The 18,665-nt window shown below is 41.6% G+C and overlaps 1 protein-coding gene across 6 annotated transcripts in view; it reads right to left on the bottom strand.

Annotated features, from left to right (window-relative positions):
- Nucleotides 1-1,223: 1,223 nt before the first annotated feature.
- The window catches only part of PTBP2 (polypyrimidine tract binding protein 2), a 308,274-nt gene continuing 290,832 nt past the window's right edge, over nucleotides 1,224-18,665 (bottom strand). For 2 of the 6 annotated variants that reach the window (XM_029618927.1, XM_029618931.1), the window contains 6 exons: nucleotides 14,652-14,806; nucleotides 13,199-13,232; nucleotides 12,688-12,780; nucleotides 12,079-12,295; nucleotides 3,559-3,636; nucleotides 1,224-2,700 (listed from right to left, as the gene is read on the bottom strand). In XM_029618927.1, coding sequence (XP_029474787.1) covers nucleotides 2,568-2,700; nucleotides 3,559-3,636; nucleotides 12,079-12,295; nucleotides 12,688-12,780; nucleotides 13,199-13,232; nucleotides 14,652-14,806 — 710 coding nt within the window. In that variant the 3' untranslated portion in view covers nucleotides 1,224-2,567. Of the gene's footprint in view, nucleotides 2,701-3,554; nucleotides 3,637-12,078; nucleotides 12,296-12,687; nucleotides 12,781-13,198; nucleotides 13,233-14,651; nucleotides 14,807-18,665 lie in introns of those variants that run through there. The other 4 variants (XM_029618929.1, XM_029618930.1, XM_029618928.1 and 1 more) reach the window with 4 other exon arrangements.

Below are 18,665 nucleotides of genomic sequence, written 5' to 3'. Positions count from 1 at the left end.
ACTTTGACTAATTATATTTGAGATAGAGTCCCTACATAAGAATTAAAGTTTTTGTATAATTGGAAATAAAAGATACATTGGCATGAATAATTGCTTTAGACCTTCTGGTTTTACACACAGTAACTAATGATTCAACATGTCTTCAGAGATTATTTAAAAATTAAGGTAACACAAAATTCAAATACTTGAGATACTATACATAAATGCTCTCTCTACAAAGGTTATTACTATGTATTTGTAGTACTACATACTCTAGCTTAATATGTCAACTGTTGGCTTGATTGGCTATGCTCAGGTTCCACTCTTCAGAAGTTTTGTTAAATACAGCAATTTAATCCCCATAGGTATGTAGGGACACTATCTCTATAGTTGACATGGATTCACTGAACATGCCAACTTAATATATCCTAAAGTTACATGCTACAACATTAATTCTGGCAGTACCGAAGAAATGTCGAGCATTTTTAGAATACTTGTTGGCAGTTTGCTATTCATTTTTATTTACAAGGCAGTGCAGAATTCAAAATACATTTTGTTATTTCCAACATCTGGGCACAAATTTTAAAATTATATTAACCGCACATCAATTGTATTTTTATGCTTTAGTTTCTAGGGCTTGTAGTTCCTATTTCCAAAATTTTGTTTTTAAATGAAACTGCTCTTTACACTAGGTGAAAACAACTCTGTCGCAATACAATATTTATGCTTCAAAGTTTTAGGTAATTAGGTTTAACCCATCAACATATTTTATGAACCGAAAGACATCTTTAGTAGACACAAAAGATGAAAATGAAACTGTAGTAAGAGTATAACAAACCTGAAAGATCTATTAGAATTTAAGTATTAAAAATAAAGAGAGAAAACTAACAACCTGCAATATAATTATGCCTTTAAAATAGATTAAAATAGGGTTGGGGAAATATGTTGCATGTGTGCTTCTGTCAAGTTCTTTATATTCTATTGTATTTAAAACAACATCTTTATCTATATTTAGTCATTACATAAATCCATATTATTGTAATTTATGTTTTTTCCACCCTGGTAGAGAATAAACATGAATTCAGAAGCACAGTGGAGCAGAAAACAAAGAAAAGAAGAAAGAAAAGGCAGCAGAGGAAGACAGAAAAGGTGGATACAGAGCTACAGAAATGTTTATTGAGCATGCTACAGAGGTAAGCAGAGTACACACAGAATGAAATTAAACAACCATCAAACTTCCCAACTTTGTTAGAAAATTAATTTTTAATTGTGCCGCTTTGAAACTATACTGAATTTTACATTTCTAAAGATGTAAAAACTCAACTAATAGAAAATATACATGACCATTTTTTCTACATAGATAAAAGAATCTATGACTCTTGAAACTAAGTACATCAATTCAAAAAGTATTGGTCATTTAAACAGAATCAAGTTAACAGCTCCAACTGATAGAAGAACTGTTTACAGAGTAATATGACCTGTAGATTCTGAGACATGTTTATAGTAAATTCAGGTCTGTTGCTAAATACAAAATATTTTGAAGAGATTTATTAAAACTGAATATTACAATGCAAGGTAAATTAAGACTAAAGGCACATAAACTTTGGTCCCACCTGGTTGTCAGTCATAAAAAAAAACCTGCCACAAAATTAATTTTCCTGCACATTTTTGCAGTACACTTTTCTTTCTCTATAAAATACATGCACAAATTTCTGAACTAGCAAGGCCAGTCTGCACATGCTCAGAAATCCACAACCATATTCCAAATCTGAATTACAAACTAAAGATGGCAATATATACTTAAATGCACATAAGTCATGTCAACTTCAAAAACATCTACAAAAAATATTCAGCCACGAACAAGACATTACTTAGTGCCAACATTTATAATGATATGTCTCACAAGAGTGTGTACAAAAAGGTTAAGATTTTACAATGCTTTCCATGTAGGGCTCAAACTTATAGAAACTGCTTTATTGTCCTTTAAAAAAAGTACACCTTGTTAATTTTAACTGATGCCTATATTCAGAACTGAATCTAGACCAGAATACATATATAAGGCCAATGTTCAAAAAAAAAAAAAAAAAAGGAAAAAAAAGCTGCATTTAAAAAAAAAAAAAAGGCGAAAAGCCAAAATGAACACAGGTTCTAAGCAAATTCCATAGCTTAACCTTTTTACACACGCCTGCCTAAATATGTTTTAGTTCCCATATAATCATGTGCCTCAAACAATTAAATTTTTTTCTTCTAGTAAATGCTAAAAATACATTTAGCAAGTTCCTTTGTAAGGCACGCATGAACTTAAATTGAAAGACAACCAAGGGATTAAATTAAATTCTTTTAAAACATGAAACCAATACAAAAACTAATGGCTGCCTGAAAACAAGATGGAAAACTGGAAATTATCTTCACTGCTTCTCTCTCATGAATGCTTTTTTTTTTTAATTTTTAAAAATTTTTTTTTAATCAAGGAATGATAACAGCACAAAAAAAAATAAAATAAAAAAATCAAACTCTGGTCCCCACTTTCCCAAACAGTCAATAGGTGACAACATTAAACAATGCAATAATTCTCAATCTGTGCCGTTTCAAATAGTTGACTTGGAGAAAGAAACTCTCAGATGGTGGTTGTCTCCAAGGTTGTAATTATGCAGATCAATTAAAGCCTGCGTAGCTTCTTCAACTGTTGACATCTGAAGAAGGGCCATTTTGTGATCTCTTCTGAAACAAAAGTATGTGATTAAAAACTCAACCTATGCTATAGAAGAGTCTATATAAAGACTATACGCCCAGAAAACGAAGTACAAAAACAAGGTCCATATTCAGTGTGCTTCTCTGGCTAAATTTGGCACTTAGCTGGACAAATGCCATTTTAAAATCCTAATGGTCTGATTACCATGACATAATTGGATACATTTTTATCTGGCTGAAAACTTATCTGGCTGTGTCAGGAGCATTCCATGGTGGAGCACAACTATCCAGCTAATCCTGATTTGCAATTATATCTGAATAATATAGCTGATAACTTGAAGAGAAGTCCTAAAGTTAGTCAGATAAACTTATCCAGTTAAGGGGGATATTTTCTAACCCTATCGCACGCAAAAAGGGACTTTTGCGATACCTAGATTGGGGTGGAGTCGGGGCGGCGTCAGCACCGGAAGAGGAGGAGTTGGGGCGACGTTGGGGGCGGATGCTGTGGAAACTTCGCTGACGGCAAAAAGGTAAGGCCCCTTATCGCCACCAATAGCGTGCCCAATAGCACCACCTTTTACGATGGCACTATTGGGTGCGAACGCTGGCAGCGATAACACCGCGGTGGGGCGATCGCTGCCGGCTTTCACAGGCCTGCCCCCCGCTTTGCCCCCCCCCTGCCCCCATTAGCGCCGGGATTCACAAACCGGTGGGAAGAAAGAAAATCAGGCCCAAGATAGTCAGGTATACTCAGCAGAGCACTTGTGCTGCTGAATATCCCATATAGGGCAACTAGATAAGTTTATCCAGCTAACTTTCCTAGTTGGCCAGTGGCTGAATATGGACCTCAATAGGTCAACTAAAAAAGTATAAGGGAAAAATGCTTACTGAAAAAATTTAAATGCTTTCACAGTGCCACCAGTATTAGCAAAAAGTGCACGCAGATCATCTTCTGATACTGAAGGTCTGAAGGAAAAAATAGACAGTAAAATATTATTCAATTATTAATTGTTTTATAAAATTACCACTCATTGGACTCACCTCAGATTCAGTAGTAAAATTCCAGATCACAACAGCAATGGCTTAATGTTATTACCATTCTACACTACTCCATGTACTAATGGAAAAGTACCTAAATAAAATTACCATGATCCTAGGTAGAAATGTATGAAAAAAAAAATTGCAGCAAAAACAATGATTTTCAATTTTCAAGAAAAATTTTTGAAAAATATCTACTTCCAATTAATTGATCTTCATCTCAGAATTTAATGAATATTTTTTAGGAAAACGTTGAAAATAGTGACATTAAAGGAAAATTGGTTCTTACCTGCTAATTTTCGTTCCTGTAATACCTCAGATCAGTCCAGACAAGCGGGTTTTAATCATCCCTACCAGCAGATGGAGGTAGAGAACAAAACTTTGGGCACTTCCACATATACGAGAGTGCTACCTGCAGTCCCCTCAGTGTTAATCGATACCCAAGCCAGGATAAGTAAAAAATTAAAAAGCGAAGGAGGACCCCAACATGGATACCCCATACCAAATGGAAACCCAATTTACAACAGCAAAACTGAAAATCTAGCCAAGTATGGCAACTCTGCTTTGCAAACAAATACAGCAGTCTTTCAGCAAAGATCCTCAGGGCGGGCCTCTGGACTGATCTGTGGTATTACAGGAACGAAAATTAGCAGGTAAGAACCAATTTTCCTTTCCTGAACATACCCAGATCAGTCCAGACAAATGGGATGTACCAAAACCCTCTTATACTGGGCGGGAACCTAAAAGACCCGCTTGAAGAACACTCTCCCCAAAAGGGGACGTCTCCAGAGCCCGTACATCCAAACAGTAATGCTTGGTAAAAGTGTGCAAAGAGGACCACACCGCGGCTCTACAGATCTCCTGTGGAGACACCAGCTGACACTCAGCCCAAGACTTCGCCTGAGCCCGAGTTGAATGCACTCTAAGCTCCACTGGAACCCCTCTTCCTTTGGAGACATAAGCTGCAGAAATAGTCTCTTTCAACCAAAGAGACAAAGAAGCCTTAAGAACATAAGAAATTGCCATGCTGGGTCAGACCAAGGGTCTATCAAGCCCAGCATCCTGTTTCCAACTGAGGCCAAACCAGGCCACAAGAACCTGGCAATTACTCAAACACTAAGAACATCCCATGCTACTGATGTAATTAATAGCAGTGGCTATTTCCTAAGTAAACTTGATTAATAGCCGATAATGGACTTCTCCTCCAAGAACTTATCCAAACCTTTTTTGAACCCAGCTACACTAACTGCACTAACCACATCCTCTGGCAACAAATTCCAGAGCTTTATTGTACGTTGATTGAAAAAGAATTTTCTCAGATTAGTCTTAAATGTGCTACTTGCTAACTTCATGGAATGCCCCCTAGTCCTTCGAAAGTGTAAATAACCGATTCACATCTACTCGTTCAAGACCTCTCATGATCTTAATGACCTCTATCATATCCCCCCCTCAGCCGTCTCTTCTCCAAGCTGAACAGCCCTAACCTCTTCAGCCTTTCCTCATAGGGGAGCTGTTCCTATCCCCTTTATCATTTTGGTTGCCCTTCTCTGTAACTTCTCCATAGCAACTATATCTTTTTTGAGATGTGGAGACCAGAATTGTACACAGTATTTAAGGTGCGGTCTCACCATGGAGCGATATAGAGGCATTTTCCGTTTTATTAACCATTCCCTTCCTAATAATTCCTAACATTCTGTTTGCTTTTTTGACTGCTGCAGCACACTGCGCCAACGATTTTAAAGTATTATCCACTATGATGCCTTGACGCCTTTTCTCCTTTCTTTGCTCCCCTGAACAGGACAAACAAATGATCAGAACGACGGAATGAGTGACTTTCACGTAACACAAAGCCACTCGTCTCACATCCAAAAGATGAAGCTCACGCCCCATCGAGGGATCCCGAGCCCAATCCGGAAACCCGGGCAACTCCACTGATTGGTTCACATGAAAAACCAACACCACCTTAGGAAGAAACGAAGGTACCGTCCGCAAAGACACCTTATCCGAGGATATCCGGAGGAATGGATCACAGCACAAAAGTGCCTGCAATTCCGAAATCCTTCTAGCCAAACAGATAGCTACCAAAAGACAGACTTCAGAGTAAGGATCTTCAAAGCTGTCTGGTTCAGAGGCTCGAAAGGCTCCTCGCAAAGGGCCAACACAAGATTGAGATTCCATTCCGGACAAATGCGACACAGAGGTGGACGGAGATGTTGGACTCCCCGAAGAAAACGCACCACATCCGGATGGGAAGCCAAGGCCTTTCCCTGTACTCTCCCCTCTGAGAAAGCCCAAAGCAGAAACCTGTACTCGAAGGGAACTATGGGCTAATCCTTTGGATAAACCCTCCTGCAAAAAGGACAAAATATGGGACACCGAAACCTGAAGAGGATCCAAGCCCTGTTGTCCACACCAGGTCTCAAACACCTTCCATACCCTGGAATAGGCTAACGAGGTAGAAGGGCGACGCGCTTGGAGAAGCATGGTAATCACGGGTTCCGAATACCTTCTCGCATGCAATTGTCTCCTCTCAAAAGCCAGGCTGCGAGACAGAAGCGATCCTCCCAATTGGAAAAGACAGGACCCTGACGAAGGAGATCCGGTAGATGGGTCAGGCGTAGCGGACCATCCTCTGTCAGACGCACCAGATCCGCGAACCACGAGGCCACTCTGGAGCCACCATTATCACTGACCCTGCGTTGCACTTTACTCGCCTGAGTACCTTCGCTATCAGCGGCTGGGGAGGAAAGACATACAGGAGGACCCCGGTCGGCCACAGACATACCAGGGCATCGAGCCCCACTGCCCCGGACTCCCTCTGGCAGCTGAAGAACCTTTGCGTCTTGGTATTGAGACTGACTGCCATGAGATCGAACTGCAGGATCCCCCACCGCTCGCAGAGGAGCTCACCCTGAGAGTTCCCACTCCCCTGGATACAACTGTTGCCGGCTTAGGTAATCCGTTTGGACGTTGTCGACTCCTGCGACATGGGAGGCAGCGATTCCCTCGAGATGAAGCTCTGCAAACTCGAACAGCAGCTGAGCCTCCTGCGCTACTGCGGGACTCTTGGTTCCCTCCTGTCGGTTGATGTAAGCTACTGTGGTCGAGTTGTCCGAGAAAATTCGCATCATCCGATCGCGGACCAAGGGTAGAAACTACTCCAGAGCTCTGCATATTACTGTCTCCAGGCGATTGATGGACCACGCCTGCTCCGATGTCGACCAAAGGCCCTGAGCAGACTTTCCCAGACAAACTGCTCCTCAGCCCAAAAGACTGGCATCCGTGGTGACCAGCACCCAATCCGGGACCTCGGGAGGCATCTCCTTCTCTAGGTTATTCCACGTCATCCACCAGGCCAGACTGGACCTGGCCGGCTCTGTCAGAGATGGGAAGAAAATATTGCTGCGACAGAGGATTCTAATGGGACAACAGCGCTCTCTGCAGAGGCCTCAAGTAGGCAAACGCCTAGGGCACTAGTTCCAATGTAGGCGCCATCGAACCCAGGACCTGTAAATAATCCCAGACCTTCGGCACCTGTAGACTAAGCAGACGTGCTATCTGTCCCTGAATTTTGTTCACTCTGTCGTCTGTGAGAAACACTGCTCCGCTGGGTGTTGAAATGGGCTCCCAAGTATTCGAGGGAACGGGAAGGGACTAGATGACTCTTCTGCACATTTATGACCCAGCCCAGAGATTCCAGGAGTGATCGAACTTGGCCCACGGAATGCACACACTCCTCTAGTGACTTTGCCCGGATCAGCCAGTCATCCAAGTACGGGTGTACCAGAAATCCCTCCTGTCGCAGAGCCGCCACAACTACTACCATTACCTTCGTAAAGGTCTGCGGGGCGGTGGCCAGTCCGAAAGGAAGCACTTGAAACTGATAGTGCTGTCCCAGAAACATGAATCTGAGAAATTTCTGGTGCTCCTGATGGATGGGGATGTGCAGATAAGCCTCAGTGAGTTCCAGAGACGCTAAAAACTCTCCTCCCCGTACCGCCGCAATTACAGTGCGCAATGTCTCCATCCGAAAATGTGGCACCTTCAAACTCTGGTTGACTTTCTTCAGGTCTAAGATCGGTCGAAACGTGCCTTCCTTCTTGGGCACCACGAAGTAGATGTAATATCTGCCTTGCCCATGTTCGGACATTGGTACCGGCACCACCACCTCCAGACTTAACAACCGCTGAAGCGTGTCTTGGGGCCGAGGATCTCGGTGGACGAAAAACGCCTCGACTCCTGAAAGCGAGGCAGAGAGGAGAAAGGTTTCCAGCCAGACTTTCTATCCTCTGGCAGCCTATTGCCCTTCGTCTCTCCCAGAGACTTCATCAGACAATCGAGATCCTCACCAAACAGCAGCTTCCCCTGAAAGGGCAGATTAAAGAGCAGCGATTTTGACAAGTCCGCTGACCAGTTACGTAGCCACAAGTGGCCGCCACCACAGCGCGGGCTGTGGTTCTCATTAAGTCATACAAGGCATCCGTGCCATAGGCAACCCCCACCTCCAGGCGGGCCGCCTGGATGGGGAAAGAGGCCTGGAGGCCGACTGCTCCTGCGGCTTCTGGATCCAACAAACAGGCTCGCTGATTCACGCTTGCACAGCTCGCAGGCCTAGCCCCAGGACCTCAAAAGCTCGCTTGAGATGCACTTCCAACACTTGATCCTGAACATCTTTCAGGGCGGAAGCACCAGCAACCAGGATAGTTGTCTTCTTAGTGATTGCCAAAACAGCCGCATCCACCTTCGGGACCTTGAGAACATCCAAATGGTCCTGCAGAAGAGGATAAAGCTTGGACATCGCCCTGCCCACTCGCAGACCCGAGTCGGGGGAATCCCACTCTCGGTTGATCTACTTCTGGATTTTCTTCGGAATTGGGAAAGTGCTGGGGGTCTCCGTAGACCATTCAAAACCGGATTAACCCCCTCAGCATTGGAATCTTCCAGGGTGAGTTTAATCCCCAACTCTTCCAACACCTGAGGTATGAGCGGGCGAAGCTCCTCCCTTTTGAAAAGACGGATCACCCGAGGATTATCTCCTTCAGCCTCCAGACCCTCCGAAGTCCTCTGTTCCGTTTTAGAGTCTCCTGGGTCCCCATCCCAATCGTCAGAGGAAGCCTCATCTTTCTCCTTAGACTCGTCAGAGTCTTCCGAGGCCGATTCCAAGCGCGCCAGACGTCCCTCGGGAGGCGGGATTCGCGGTCCCGCCACACCTTTAGGGGGAACCTTCCCCCGTTTCCCCAAGACCGCTGGGCTTTCCGTGATACTGCACTTACCTGCCTGCATAACCAGGAAGGCCTCGTGCAGCACAAGTACAAATTTGGGAGAAAAAACCCCCGGGTCTCCTGAAGGGCGTTTGGGGCTGCTAGGGCCCGAGACATCCGGGACTTTCGCCCTCGGTCGAACCATGGGAGACAGGAGCGGCGGGGACCCCCGGAAAGCAAACGCCCTATCCAACTCCACCTCCGCGGCCATAGCCACTCCCCCTCCTGCGCCCCAAGCGCCACCGCCACGGTCCGTGAATGGCTCCACGGCTTTGATTGGCTCTCTGACCACCCTCACCCCCAGCACACTCCGAAGAGGAGCTGCTTGTCCGTCATAGCAAGCACCAAAAAAATAAAGGCAAAAAGAAACAACCAATAGGCAAATCGTATACTTGCCGCGCTTCCACGCAGCCCATATCGCGAGGGGGAGGGGCGCACCACGCGGCAGCTGTCAAACCCTGAAGAGGGCTCACTGCCCCAAGAATTTTCCGCCGGTGTGAACAGGCCGCTGCTGAAAACTGTGCGGTACGATCGGGAGCGCAGCAAGCCCCCACCGGAGTGAAACTGTCCCAACCGGGACCACTCTCCTCCAAATAATCCCCCAATCTGCCCACTTACTGTCTAGCCTGCACTCGATGATCCCAAGGTGTCTGCCTGCTAGGCCGCTCAGACTGCTCACTCGCGTCTGCTGTTGCAAAAGCAGGCAGCTGCCAGTGATTTTTTTTTTTTTTTTTACAAGAAAAACTTAAAGGCCCAGATACACAGGAAAGCACAAAAACAAAAGTAAAGGTACTTCCCTGCTCCTGGGCCGGCGGAGGGGCTTCGGACCCACCGAGGGGAACCAGACCACTGGCTTTCAGTGGTCCCGGAGTCTCGGGCTGAAGCCGGTCAGGTTCACCCAGCTCAACCCGAGGGACGACTCTTCTGCAGGTGCCTGTCACCTCGGGGAGCAATTTTCCTTAATATATCCAGTCAGTCAGGACTGCAGGGTTAGCACCTCTACCATCTGCTGGAGGTAGAGAAATACTGAGGGACTGCAGGTGGCACTCTCGTATATGTGGCTGAATAAAACCCGCTTTTCTGGACTGATCTGTGTATGTTCAGGAACTCTCTTTTACATATTACAGAAAATTCACAAATTCATTCAACCATTTCCCACATACCTTAAAGGAAGAATTTCTGAATAAAATATAGAAAATGGCAAAGTATGTGAAATTAAAATTTCACTTTTCACATTATCTTAATTAATATATACACCACTTAGCAGTTTTGGTATAAAGGCTAAGGATCAGGCAGGCATGAAGACAGAGCAGAAAAAAATATGCTAAAGGGAGCAGCATGTAGGGATCCATCAGTGGGCAAGCACCACAATGATATTGCCCCTATAGAGGTCCCTGTGGAGAACTCATTTGGAATACTATGTACAATTCTGGAGACTGCACCTTCAAAAGGATATAAACCGTTTGGAGTCTGTCCAAAGGGTGGCTACTAAAATGATCAGTGGTCTTTGTTCTAAAGCATATGGAGATAGATTCAAAGAACTGAAAATGTGCACCCTAGAGGAAAGATAAGATACTTAAATATATCAAAGGTTTCCAGGCACAATAGGCTAGCTTCTTTCAATGGAAAGGAGGCTCTAGAACAGAGGGTCATGGAATGAGTATGAAAGGGGGTTGACAAATGATATATCTTTACAGAGAGAGTTGTGGATGCATGGAAAGGCATCCCAGTGAAAGTGGTAGAGGCAAAAAATGGTATGTGAATTCAAGAAAACATGGGAAGATGCATGGGATCTCTGAGGGAGTGATGGGAATTGTAAAAGCCAGATAAATTGGATGGGCAGACTAGATGTGCTATATAGTCTTTTTCTACCATCATTTTTAAAATATGTTTCTACCTGTGCTTTAGATAAATGCATAGGGGTAGATTTTTTTAAAAAGCGCGATCGCGTACTTTTGTTCACGCAGCAGGCGCAAACAAAAGTACGCAGGATTTTATAAGATACGCGCATAGCCGCGCATATCTTATAAAATCCTGGATCGGCGCGCGAAGGCTGCCGATTTTGGGCAGCCTGTGCGCGCCGAGCCACGCAGCCTGCCTCGGAGGGAACTTTCTTTCGCCCTCCCCTCACCCTCACCTTCCCCTCCCCTACCTAACCCACCCCCCCGGCCCTATCTAAACCCCCCCTTACCTTTGTCCCTAGATTTATGCCTGCGAGAAGCGGACTGCTGGCGCGCTGTCATCCGACCCGGGGACTGGTCCGGAGGCCACGTCCCGTCCCCAAAACGCTGCGTTGTTCGGCCCCGCCCCCCTCAAAAAACCCCGGGACTTACGCGCGTCCTGGGGCTCTGTGCGCGCCGGCGGCCTATGCAAAATAGGCGCGTCGGCGCGCGAGGGCCCTGCTCGCGTAAATCCAGGCGGATTTACGCGAGCAGGGCTTTTAAAATCCGCCCGATAGTTTTTTTTTGAGAGCCAATAATCTGCCACATGAGCTACTCACTCAACAGGGATATTCAGAGTTGGTAAAATGGAAATGATTCAATTTATATACATCCTTGTAAAAGCAAAAAAACATGTAAACTGAGTCATCAGACTCTTACAGTTTATCAAGATAAGGCAATCCTGTTTATACATTGAGTATTTTTAGTATAGAGAGGAAAATGCAACTAATACAGGAGATTCAGACAGTGATATATAGCAGTAAGCTTTCTTCTCGGAATGTGTACTGAAATCAAGCTGCATAAAATGTAATTCAATTTTAATTTTAATACAAAGCTTTTACAGAGACAAATACTTTCATAAGATTATCCATCGTCGTCGTCCTTTGTGGTAAAGAAGGTTACAACTTAAAAGTCATACAATTGGCCCAAACTGTTTTTTTACTAAATTTATGAGCTTCACTATTAATCTAAAACTAAACTATAGATAATACAGTGAGAAGCAGCAATGTTCTAAAATCTTAAAATCTACATCATAAAGAATGAAAAATAGCAAAAGCTAAAAAATAAATGCATCCCTAAAATGATAAAACATTTGGATACGAAGATGACCCTTTTGGAAAACTTTTCCCCCATAACATCATCACCAACTATCACTTTTAAATACTTACGGAATATTGGACAGGTGAAGTGTAGCTGATGGTGGGAATATGTTCTGAAAATTTTTTGAGCCTGGTTTCTTGAAGCGGTGGAGAGGTGAATTACCAAAATCCTTTGTTAGCCCTTGGTCATCAAGTCCCTCTCGAGGTAGTTGTACTGTTTGATGCTTGGATAGTGTAACACGAATAATCTTTCCATACATTTTTTGTCCGTTAAGATGACTCATTGCTAAAACAGAAAACAGGTAAATGAACATCTCAAACACACCTTTACTACTGGCAAAACCTCTTGCTAAAAGTATTACTTTCAGTAAACACACCAATGAAAGAAATTAAAATACCAACTAATAAAATTTTGTTTCATAAAAACTTAAAATAATCCTAACAAAATCCCAATTTTGCATCAATAAATTTCAATATGCTTCTTTCAGACTACAGATCCTATACTCCAATGATGCTAATTATAAACACTCATATTTATCTACTTATTGGCTACCTGGCATTCAAGAATGATCAGGCCTGTATATAGTCTCAAGCAGTAATGAACCTTTCTTGATTTATTTAGATTATTCTCAGAGATTTCTAACATATCCTACAACTGAACTATAAAGCAGATCTTACCCAGCTGTGATTGGTTCCCATCAGCCATCTGTATAAGAGCACTGTCTTTCTTATTGTATAAAATCTTCACCCGCTGCACATCCCCATAAACACCTTTTCAGATTCATAGAAGGGGCAATCCAAAAAAGAAAATAATTTTGAAGCAAAGTCAACTATAATGCATGATTGACAAATCAATGACACATTCAGACATCAACATGAACACTCGCTCACTCAACATTCACATGAATGAAAAAAGTAGATCAAGATTCTGAACAGTGAAATTTTGAAAAGATTTTTTTTTGATAAACCCTCAAAGCTAAGTGAATGATATTAAATTAAAGATCATGCAAAATAAATCAGCATGCATTAAAAAAATCTTGTGTCTATGGTGAGTTTTGTAAACAGCAAAAGAAAAATAGCAAAAGATTTACTATTCAACTTTAAAAACCAAACTGCTAGCTACAAATAAGAACTAAGGTGAAACAAAAATTAAATCAATAATAAAAGTATAGTGCTAACAATAACATACCGAAGAGGGTAAACAGACTTTGGGGCGAAACCATCTTTAGAAGGAGAGAAGAGCAAGCAGCGTAAGACAAGAAGAGAGAAGAGTCGAGGAAGAGCGGAGATGAACAGATCATCCATAACGAAGGGTGGTTCCCGTAGAATGGTGAGGTGGTCATGGATCATGGTTCAAGGCAGTTAATTGGGGCAAGTTGGTCCGAGGAACATTTTGTTCAAGCACAAAAGCATGAACATAGGGAATGAAGACAGGGGTGTAGACAAAGGATAACACAGGGAAGGGCAGAACAAGGGAATTTGGAAAGACAAGGAATGGGACGGTGAACACAAAGGGAAAAGGATGAAATGGGGACGGGAAACAGCAATGCAGAAGAAAAAAATAAGGAGTTGGGGAAAAAAATAAAATATAGGTCAGTACATAGGAAATGCAGGAGTTTGGTCAGAAAATGGTTGGTTTATGTACTGTATAAGAAAACTGAGTAAAATGTAGTCACCCAAGACAAATATGGGTAAAGTACATCCATAATCAGAGAGTTTATTACAGCATTTCATCTTGACATAAAAAGCATGCAATAGAAATTTTGAACTCTGAACTTTTACTGCATAAGCATGGCTGGTTATGAAATGCAGGCACAATTTAAAAAAAATGGCTCTCTTATCCAAACATTTTGGCATGCAAGACTGTGGATGACAAAATTAACAATATTAAATGATAAAAAGCTTAACATTTATATTAACAGAGGCCAGGTAAAAATGAAACAACTACCCAGTTAGACAACGTAAACTTCAAACTTCCCACATTTCATACCAGCTTTCACAAAAATCAAAATGAAAGTGGAGTAGATAGTAAAATGCAAGAGTATTTGAAAGAGGGACCCAGACTAAGAATAGATAGTTTTAAAAGTAAAGAAAAATGACCAACAACTTCACAGAACAAAATTGCTAAGAGAGACGGGGAAAGTGCATCGTCAGGATCTTTGGAAGAACCTTGAAAGAAAAATGTATTAGAGTATATCACACAAATTAAGATTTTTTTTTCAAAGAAGCATGTGTCAGCATGAAATGAACAAGCAAATAAGAAAAGACAATGAGCAAAATTCTATTTTACAAAAATAATCTGCAAAAGAGCACTTTTTCTTTTTTTTGCAAAGAATACATAAATGAAAACTTGAAGGAGCAGACAGCTATTAAGAAGCATTTACCATATTTTTCTCAGGCGTGTTTCCTAAATTATATTTTTTTAATTGTTCAGTAAGAAATGAATTTTCTAATAATCATGGGATATGTTTAAATATATATTTAAATTTTATACTGGAGAAGAGAAAGAGGAAAGATGGTGAAGAAAAAAAGGTTTTGAACTAAACATCGAAAAGGAAAAGAAAATAAACTGTGACAAATTTCACAAAAAAACATCTACAAATGAAATGAAAAGAAACAAGAAAATAAATATTGTCACTTACCTCTTCATTTAAATTGCTAACAAGGAGGACCGTATTGCCACCAGATGAAACTCCAGGTATACCCACACGGCCTGCGGCAGCTGCAGCTGCTGCTGCTGCAGCATTTGGAATACCCAGAGGACTCAGAGCTCCCGGAACAGCTGCAACAGGAAGCCCTAATTTTAAAATAAAGTACATTTTACGAAACACACACAAGTCACATTAAAAGTGAATTCTACACTCTAAAGTGGTCAATCTTTTGACTGTACTCTAAGGAAAAATAAAACGTTTTGTCTACATTTTCTTAATGTTTTGCAACAAGGAGGACAAATAAGAATCTGACAAGCAGCTATACCGAAAAGGCTTCTGCCTCAAAATTATTTTTTTCACTCAAAGAAAGTTATTTTCATGTTTTAAGTGTTACTTCCTGAATGAATGCAAATAATCCAAAGTATGTAGAACTGACCAACCAAAGTACCTTTGTCAATCTAAAAATGAGTTTTGTGGAATCTATAGATAAGTAATGATGCATTCAATCCAGCAAATAAAATACATTTTCTTTCTAATTTTAGGGCTGACATCAGCCAATAAAGCGTTTGTACCCTCTCTAACTGAACTCTAAATGGCTGGTGACCAACTGTCTAGTGAGCCCTAAAGAAGCAGCTCCCTGATAGGGACTACCGAGGCTGAAATGCAGCCAGGTGAATAAAAGTTGCTCACCATAAACATTTTTTTCCATAGGCAACAGGATGAATTAGTCATTACATGTGGAAGACATCATACAGAGGCACTGAACAGACTTGTCTCTCCAAGAAAATAGAGCTTTGAGCTCTACTGAGTATGTTCAGGACTTCAGGCACAGGCATTGCCTCGTGAGTCTCCTCAGTCCATACCAGAGCAAATCTAGCTATGCAGTCTATTCTCTACGAAGGTGGTGGGTATTCCATGACTAATTCATCTATCTACAGAAAACACCATTTAATGTAAGCAAATTTGTTTTTTCAGTCAATAAGCAGGTTGAATTAGCCATTACATTTATTTAACGTGTTTTATGTACCGTCATTCAGTTTCGCCATCAGAACGGTTTACAGTGCTCGTGAAATAATCTTGGTTACAAAAAATCAATGTAGCAAATCATCAGGAAGGTTTTGATTGTTAGTTGAGTACATATACAATAATTATTACATGTTAACCATCTACTTTCACAGCAATGTTCATACATGTGGTAATGTTGATAGTTATAAAAAGTAAAGTGTTGTTGCATATAGGCTTGGGGTAGTAAGTGAAGTCAGTTGCACATTGTCTTAGGTGTTCAAATGGTGGGAGTTATTTAATTGATTGAGGGACGGAGTCTTTTTCTTGGTGTTGGGTTGCGTGGTTGGTTGGTGACTTTGTTGATTGAGTGAGTTTGAGTAGGCTCTGATGAAAAGCCAGGTTTTCAGGTCTTTTTTGAAAATTTCGATGCTTGGTTGATTTATTTCCATTGGTATTGAATTCCATAGGGTGGGGCTGGTGATGGATATGGCTCTCTCGCGGGTCGTGTTTAGTTTTGTGGTTCTGGCATGAGGGATTTTGAGGAGGCCTTTGTTCGTTGAGCGTAGGTTACGTTTTGGAGCATGGAGTACGATGGATTTGCTTAGTCAGTTGTTTTGAAGTCCTTGGATTATTTTATGCAGGATTGAAAGTTCTTTGTATTCTATACAGTATTTTATTGGGAGCCAGTGTAAAGATATGAGGGTTAGTGTAATGTGTTCATGTTTTTTTTGATCCAGTCAGAATTCTGGCGGCAGTGTTCTATAGGATCTGTAGATGGTGGATGGTAGCAAGTGGTAGGCCAAGGAGTAGAGCACTGCAGTAGTCCAAGTTGGAGAAGATGAGTAGTTTTGCAGGACTGTTCTGAATTCATCCTGTGCAAGGAAGAGTTTGAGACGTCTGAGCGTTAATAATTTGTGGTATCCTTCCTTAATTTTGTTGGTTATGTGGGTTTTGAATGAAAGTTCTTTGTCTATGGTGATTCCTAGATTTCGTGTATGAGTTACTGGTGAGAGTAAGGTATTTGGGTTTTCTGTTTTAAGTGGAAAAATGGGGGTGGTGGTGTTCTTTTTTGTCGAGGATGATTAAATCAGTTTTATCTATGTTTATTATGAGTTTCAGGTCAGTTAGATGCTGTTGATTTCTGAGAGATAGATAGTTGTTTTCTTGTATGTATCTTCCAGCGTATTCTGCATAGGGACCAATATTTGTATATCGTCAGCGTATAGAATTGGGTCAAACCAAGGCGTTCTAGTGCGTGACAGATAGGTAGTAGGTAGATGTTGAAGAGTGTAGCTGAGGTTGACTTTATTCGAGAGACTGTTGTTGAACATTACTTGGAAACTTCTGTGTGATAGGTAGGAGGAAAACCATTTTAATATCGTATCTATGATTCCTATTTCAGCTAATCTGTCGAGTAAGACTGCATGGTTTACTGTGTCGAAAGCGGCTGATAGATCCAGGAGGATTAATAGGTAGCTTTGTCCTTTGGCAAATCCTCTGAGTACCGTGTCATTAAGTGAGAGAAGTAGGGATTCTGTGCTTACATTTTTCCTGAATCCAAATTGAGAGAGGGGAAGTATGTTGCTCGTGTCAAGGTATTCAGAGAGTTGTGAGTGGACAATTTTCTCAATGATTTTCGCAATGAATGGTAAATTTGATATGGGTCGGTAGTTTTGAATGTTCTCAGGCTCTAGGTTGTTCTTTTTTATTAATGGTTTAATGATTGCTGATTTTAGGCATTCCGGATATTTTCCTTCGGTGAGGGAAAGATTAACTATGTCTGTTTTTGTTTTGGTAATTGTGTTTACAATTAGTCTGAATGGGGATACTATCGATGGGATGGTTTGCTGGATTCATTTTTTTGATTATATTTTTGATTTCAAGTGAGGAGGCGGGGTCGAAGTTAGACCAAGTTGATGTTATTTTCGGTAACAGTTTCGGGGTTTGGTTGTGAGTGATGGAGTTGTTGCTGTTTATTAGCTTATTAATTTTTTCGGTGAAATGTTCGGCAAAATCATTGCTTTTGTTTGTGCTGGAAGGTGTTCCTGGCTCATTTGTTGGTTTGGTGAATAGAAGTCCTTTTTTGCATTCTGGATCAGTTTTTTATATATTGCTAGATGGGTTCTGTAGGCGTTGAGTAGTGGATCAGTTTTATTCTTGCGCCAGGATCTCTCTTTTTTTCTGAATTCACATTTGGCTGATCTTATGGTATCGTTGTACCACTGATTTAGGTGTTTAGGGTTTTTTATTGTCTTTATGATGGAAGGGTTTATTCTATCTGTTAGTGTTTTGGTAATGTTGATCCATGAGTTTGAGGCTGTTTCGGAGTTTGTCTAATCAATGTTCGTGATTTCTTCTTGGAGATTTAGTTGCAGTGCTTCTATATCAAAAGATGGGCGGTATGTGATGGTTCTAATTTTGTTTTCTCTTTTGTTGGGTTTCGTGCTGAAGGTGAGGGAGGCTTGGATGAGGTAATGGTCTGAACAGGGGATTTTGGTTATTTTTGTTTGTTGCGTATCCCATGTGTCGGTGTTGATAAAAACCAAATCAAGGGTATGTCCTGCTTTGTGGGATGGTTCCTTGATGATTTGTTTTACTCCCATTGTTGCTAGTGCATCCGTTATAGTTTTGCATGTGGCTGTGAGGGGACGGGTGTCCATATGCAAGTTGAAATCTCCCAGGATGATGATTGGTTAATTGAGTGTTAAGTTGGTAATGAAGAATTCTATTACTGGGGAGCAGTTATGTTCTAAAGAGCCAGGGGGACAGTATACTAGGCATATTTGTAATTTAGGAGAGTCGAATAGTGCGATTTCGAAAGGGGAACATATCTTGAAGATGGTCTGGGGATTGAGAAAGTTTTGTAAGTTGGTTCTTCAATTTGGTTAATTAAAACGTTGTCAGTATTCTTAATCCAGGTTTCTGTGATTGCTATGAAGTCTGGTTTGGTATAAGTGAGTAAGTCTCTGAGAATGGGCATTTTTTTTTTTTTTTACTATG

The sequence above is a fragment of the Rhinatrema bivittatum genome, chromosome 10 (assembly GCF_901001135.1).
Source record: "Rhinatrema bivittatum chromosome 10, aRhiBiv1.1, whole genome shotgun sequence".
NCBI lineage: Eukaryota > Metazoa > Chordata > Amphibia > Gymnophiona > Rhinatrematidae > Rhinatrema > Rhinatrema bivittatum.
This window is presented reverse-complemented; position numbering and strand designations above follow the sequence as displayed.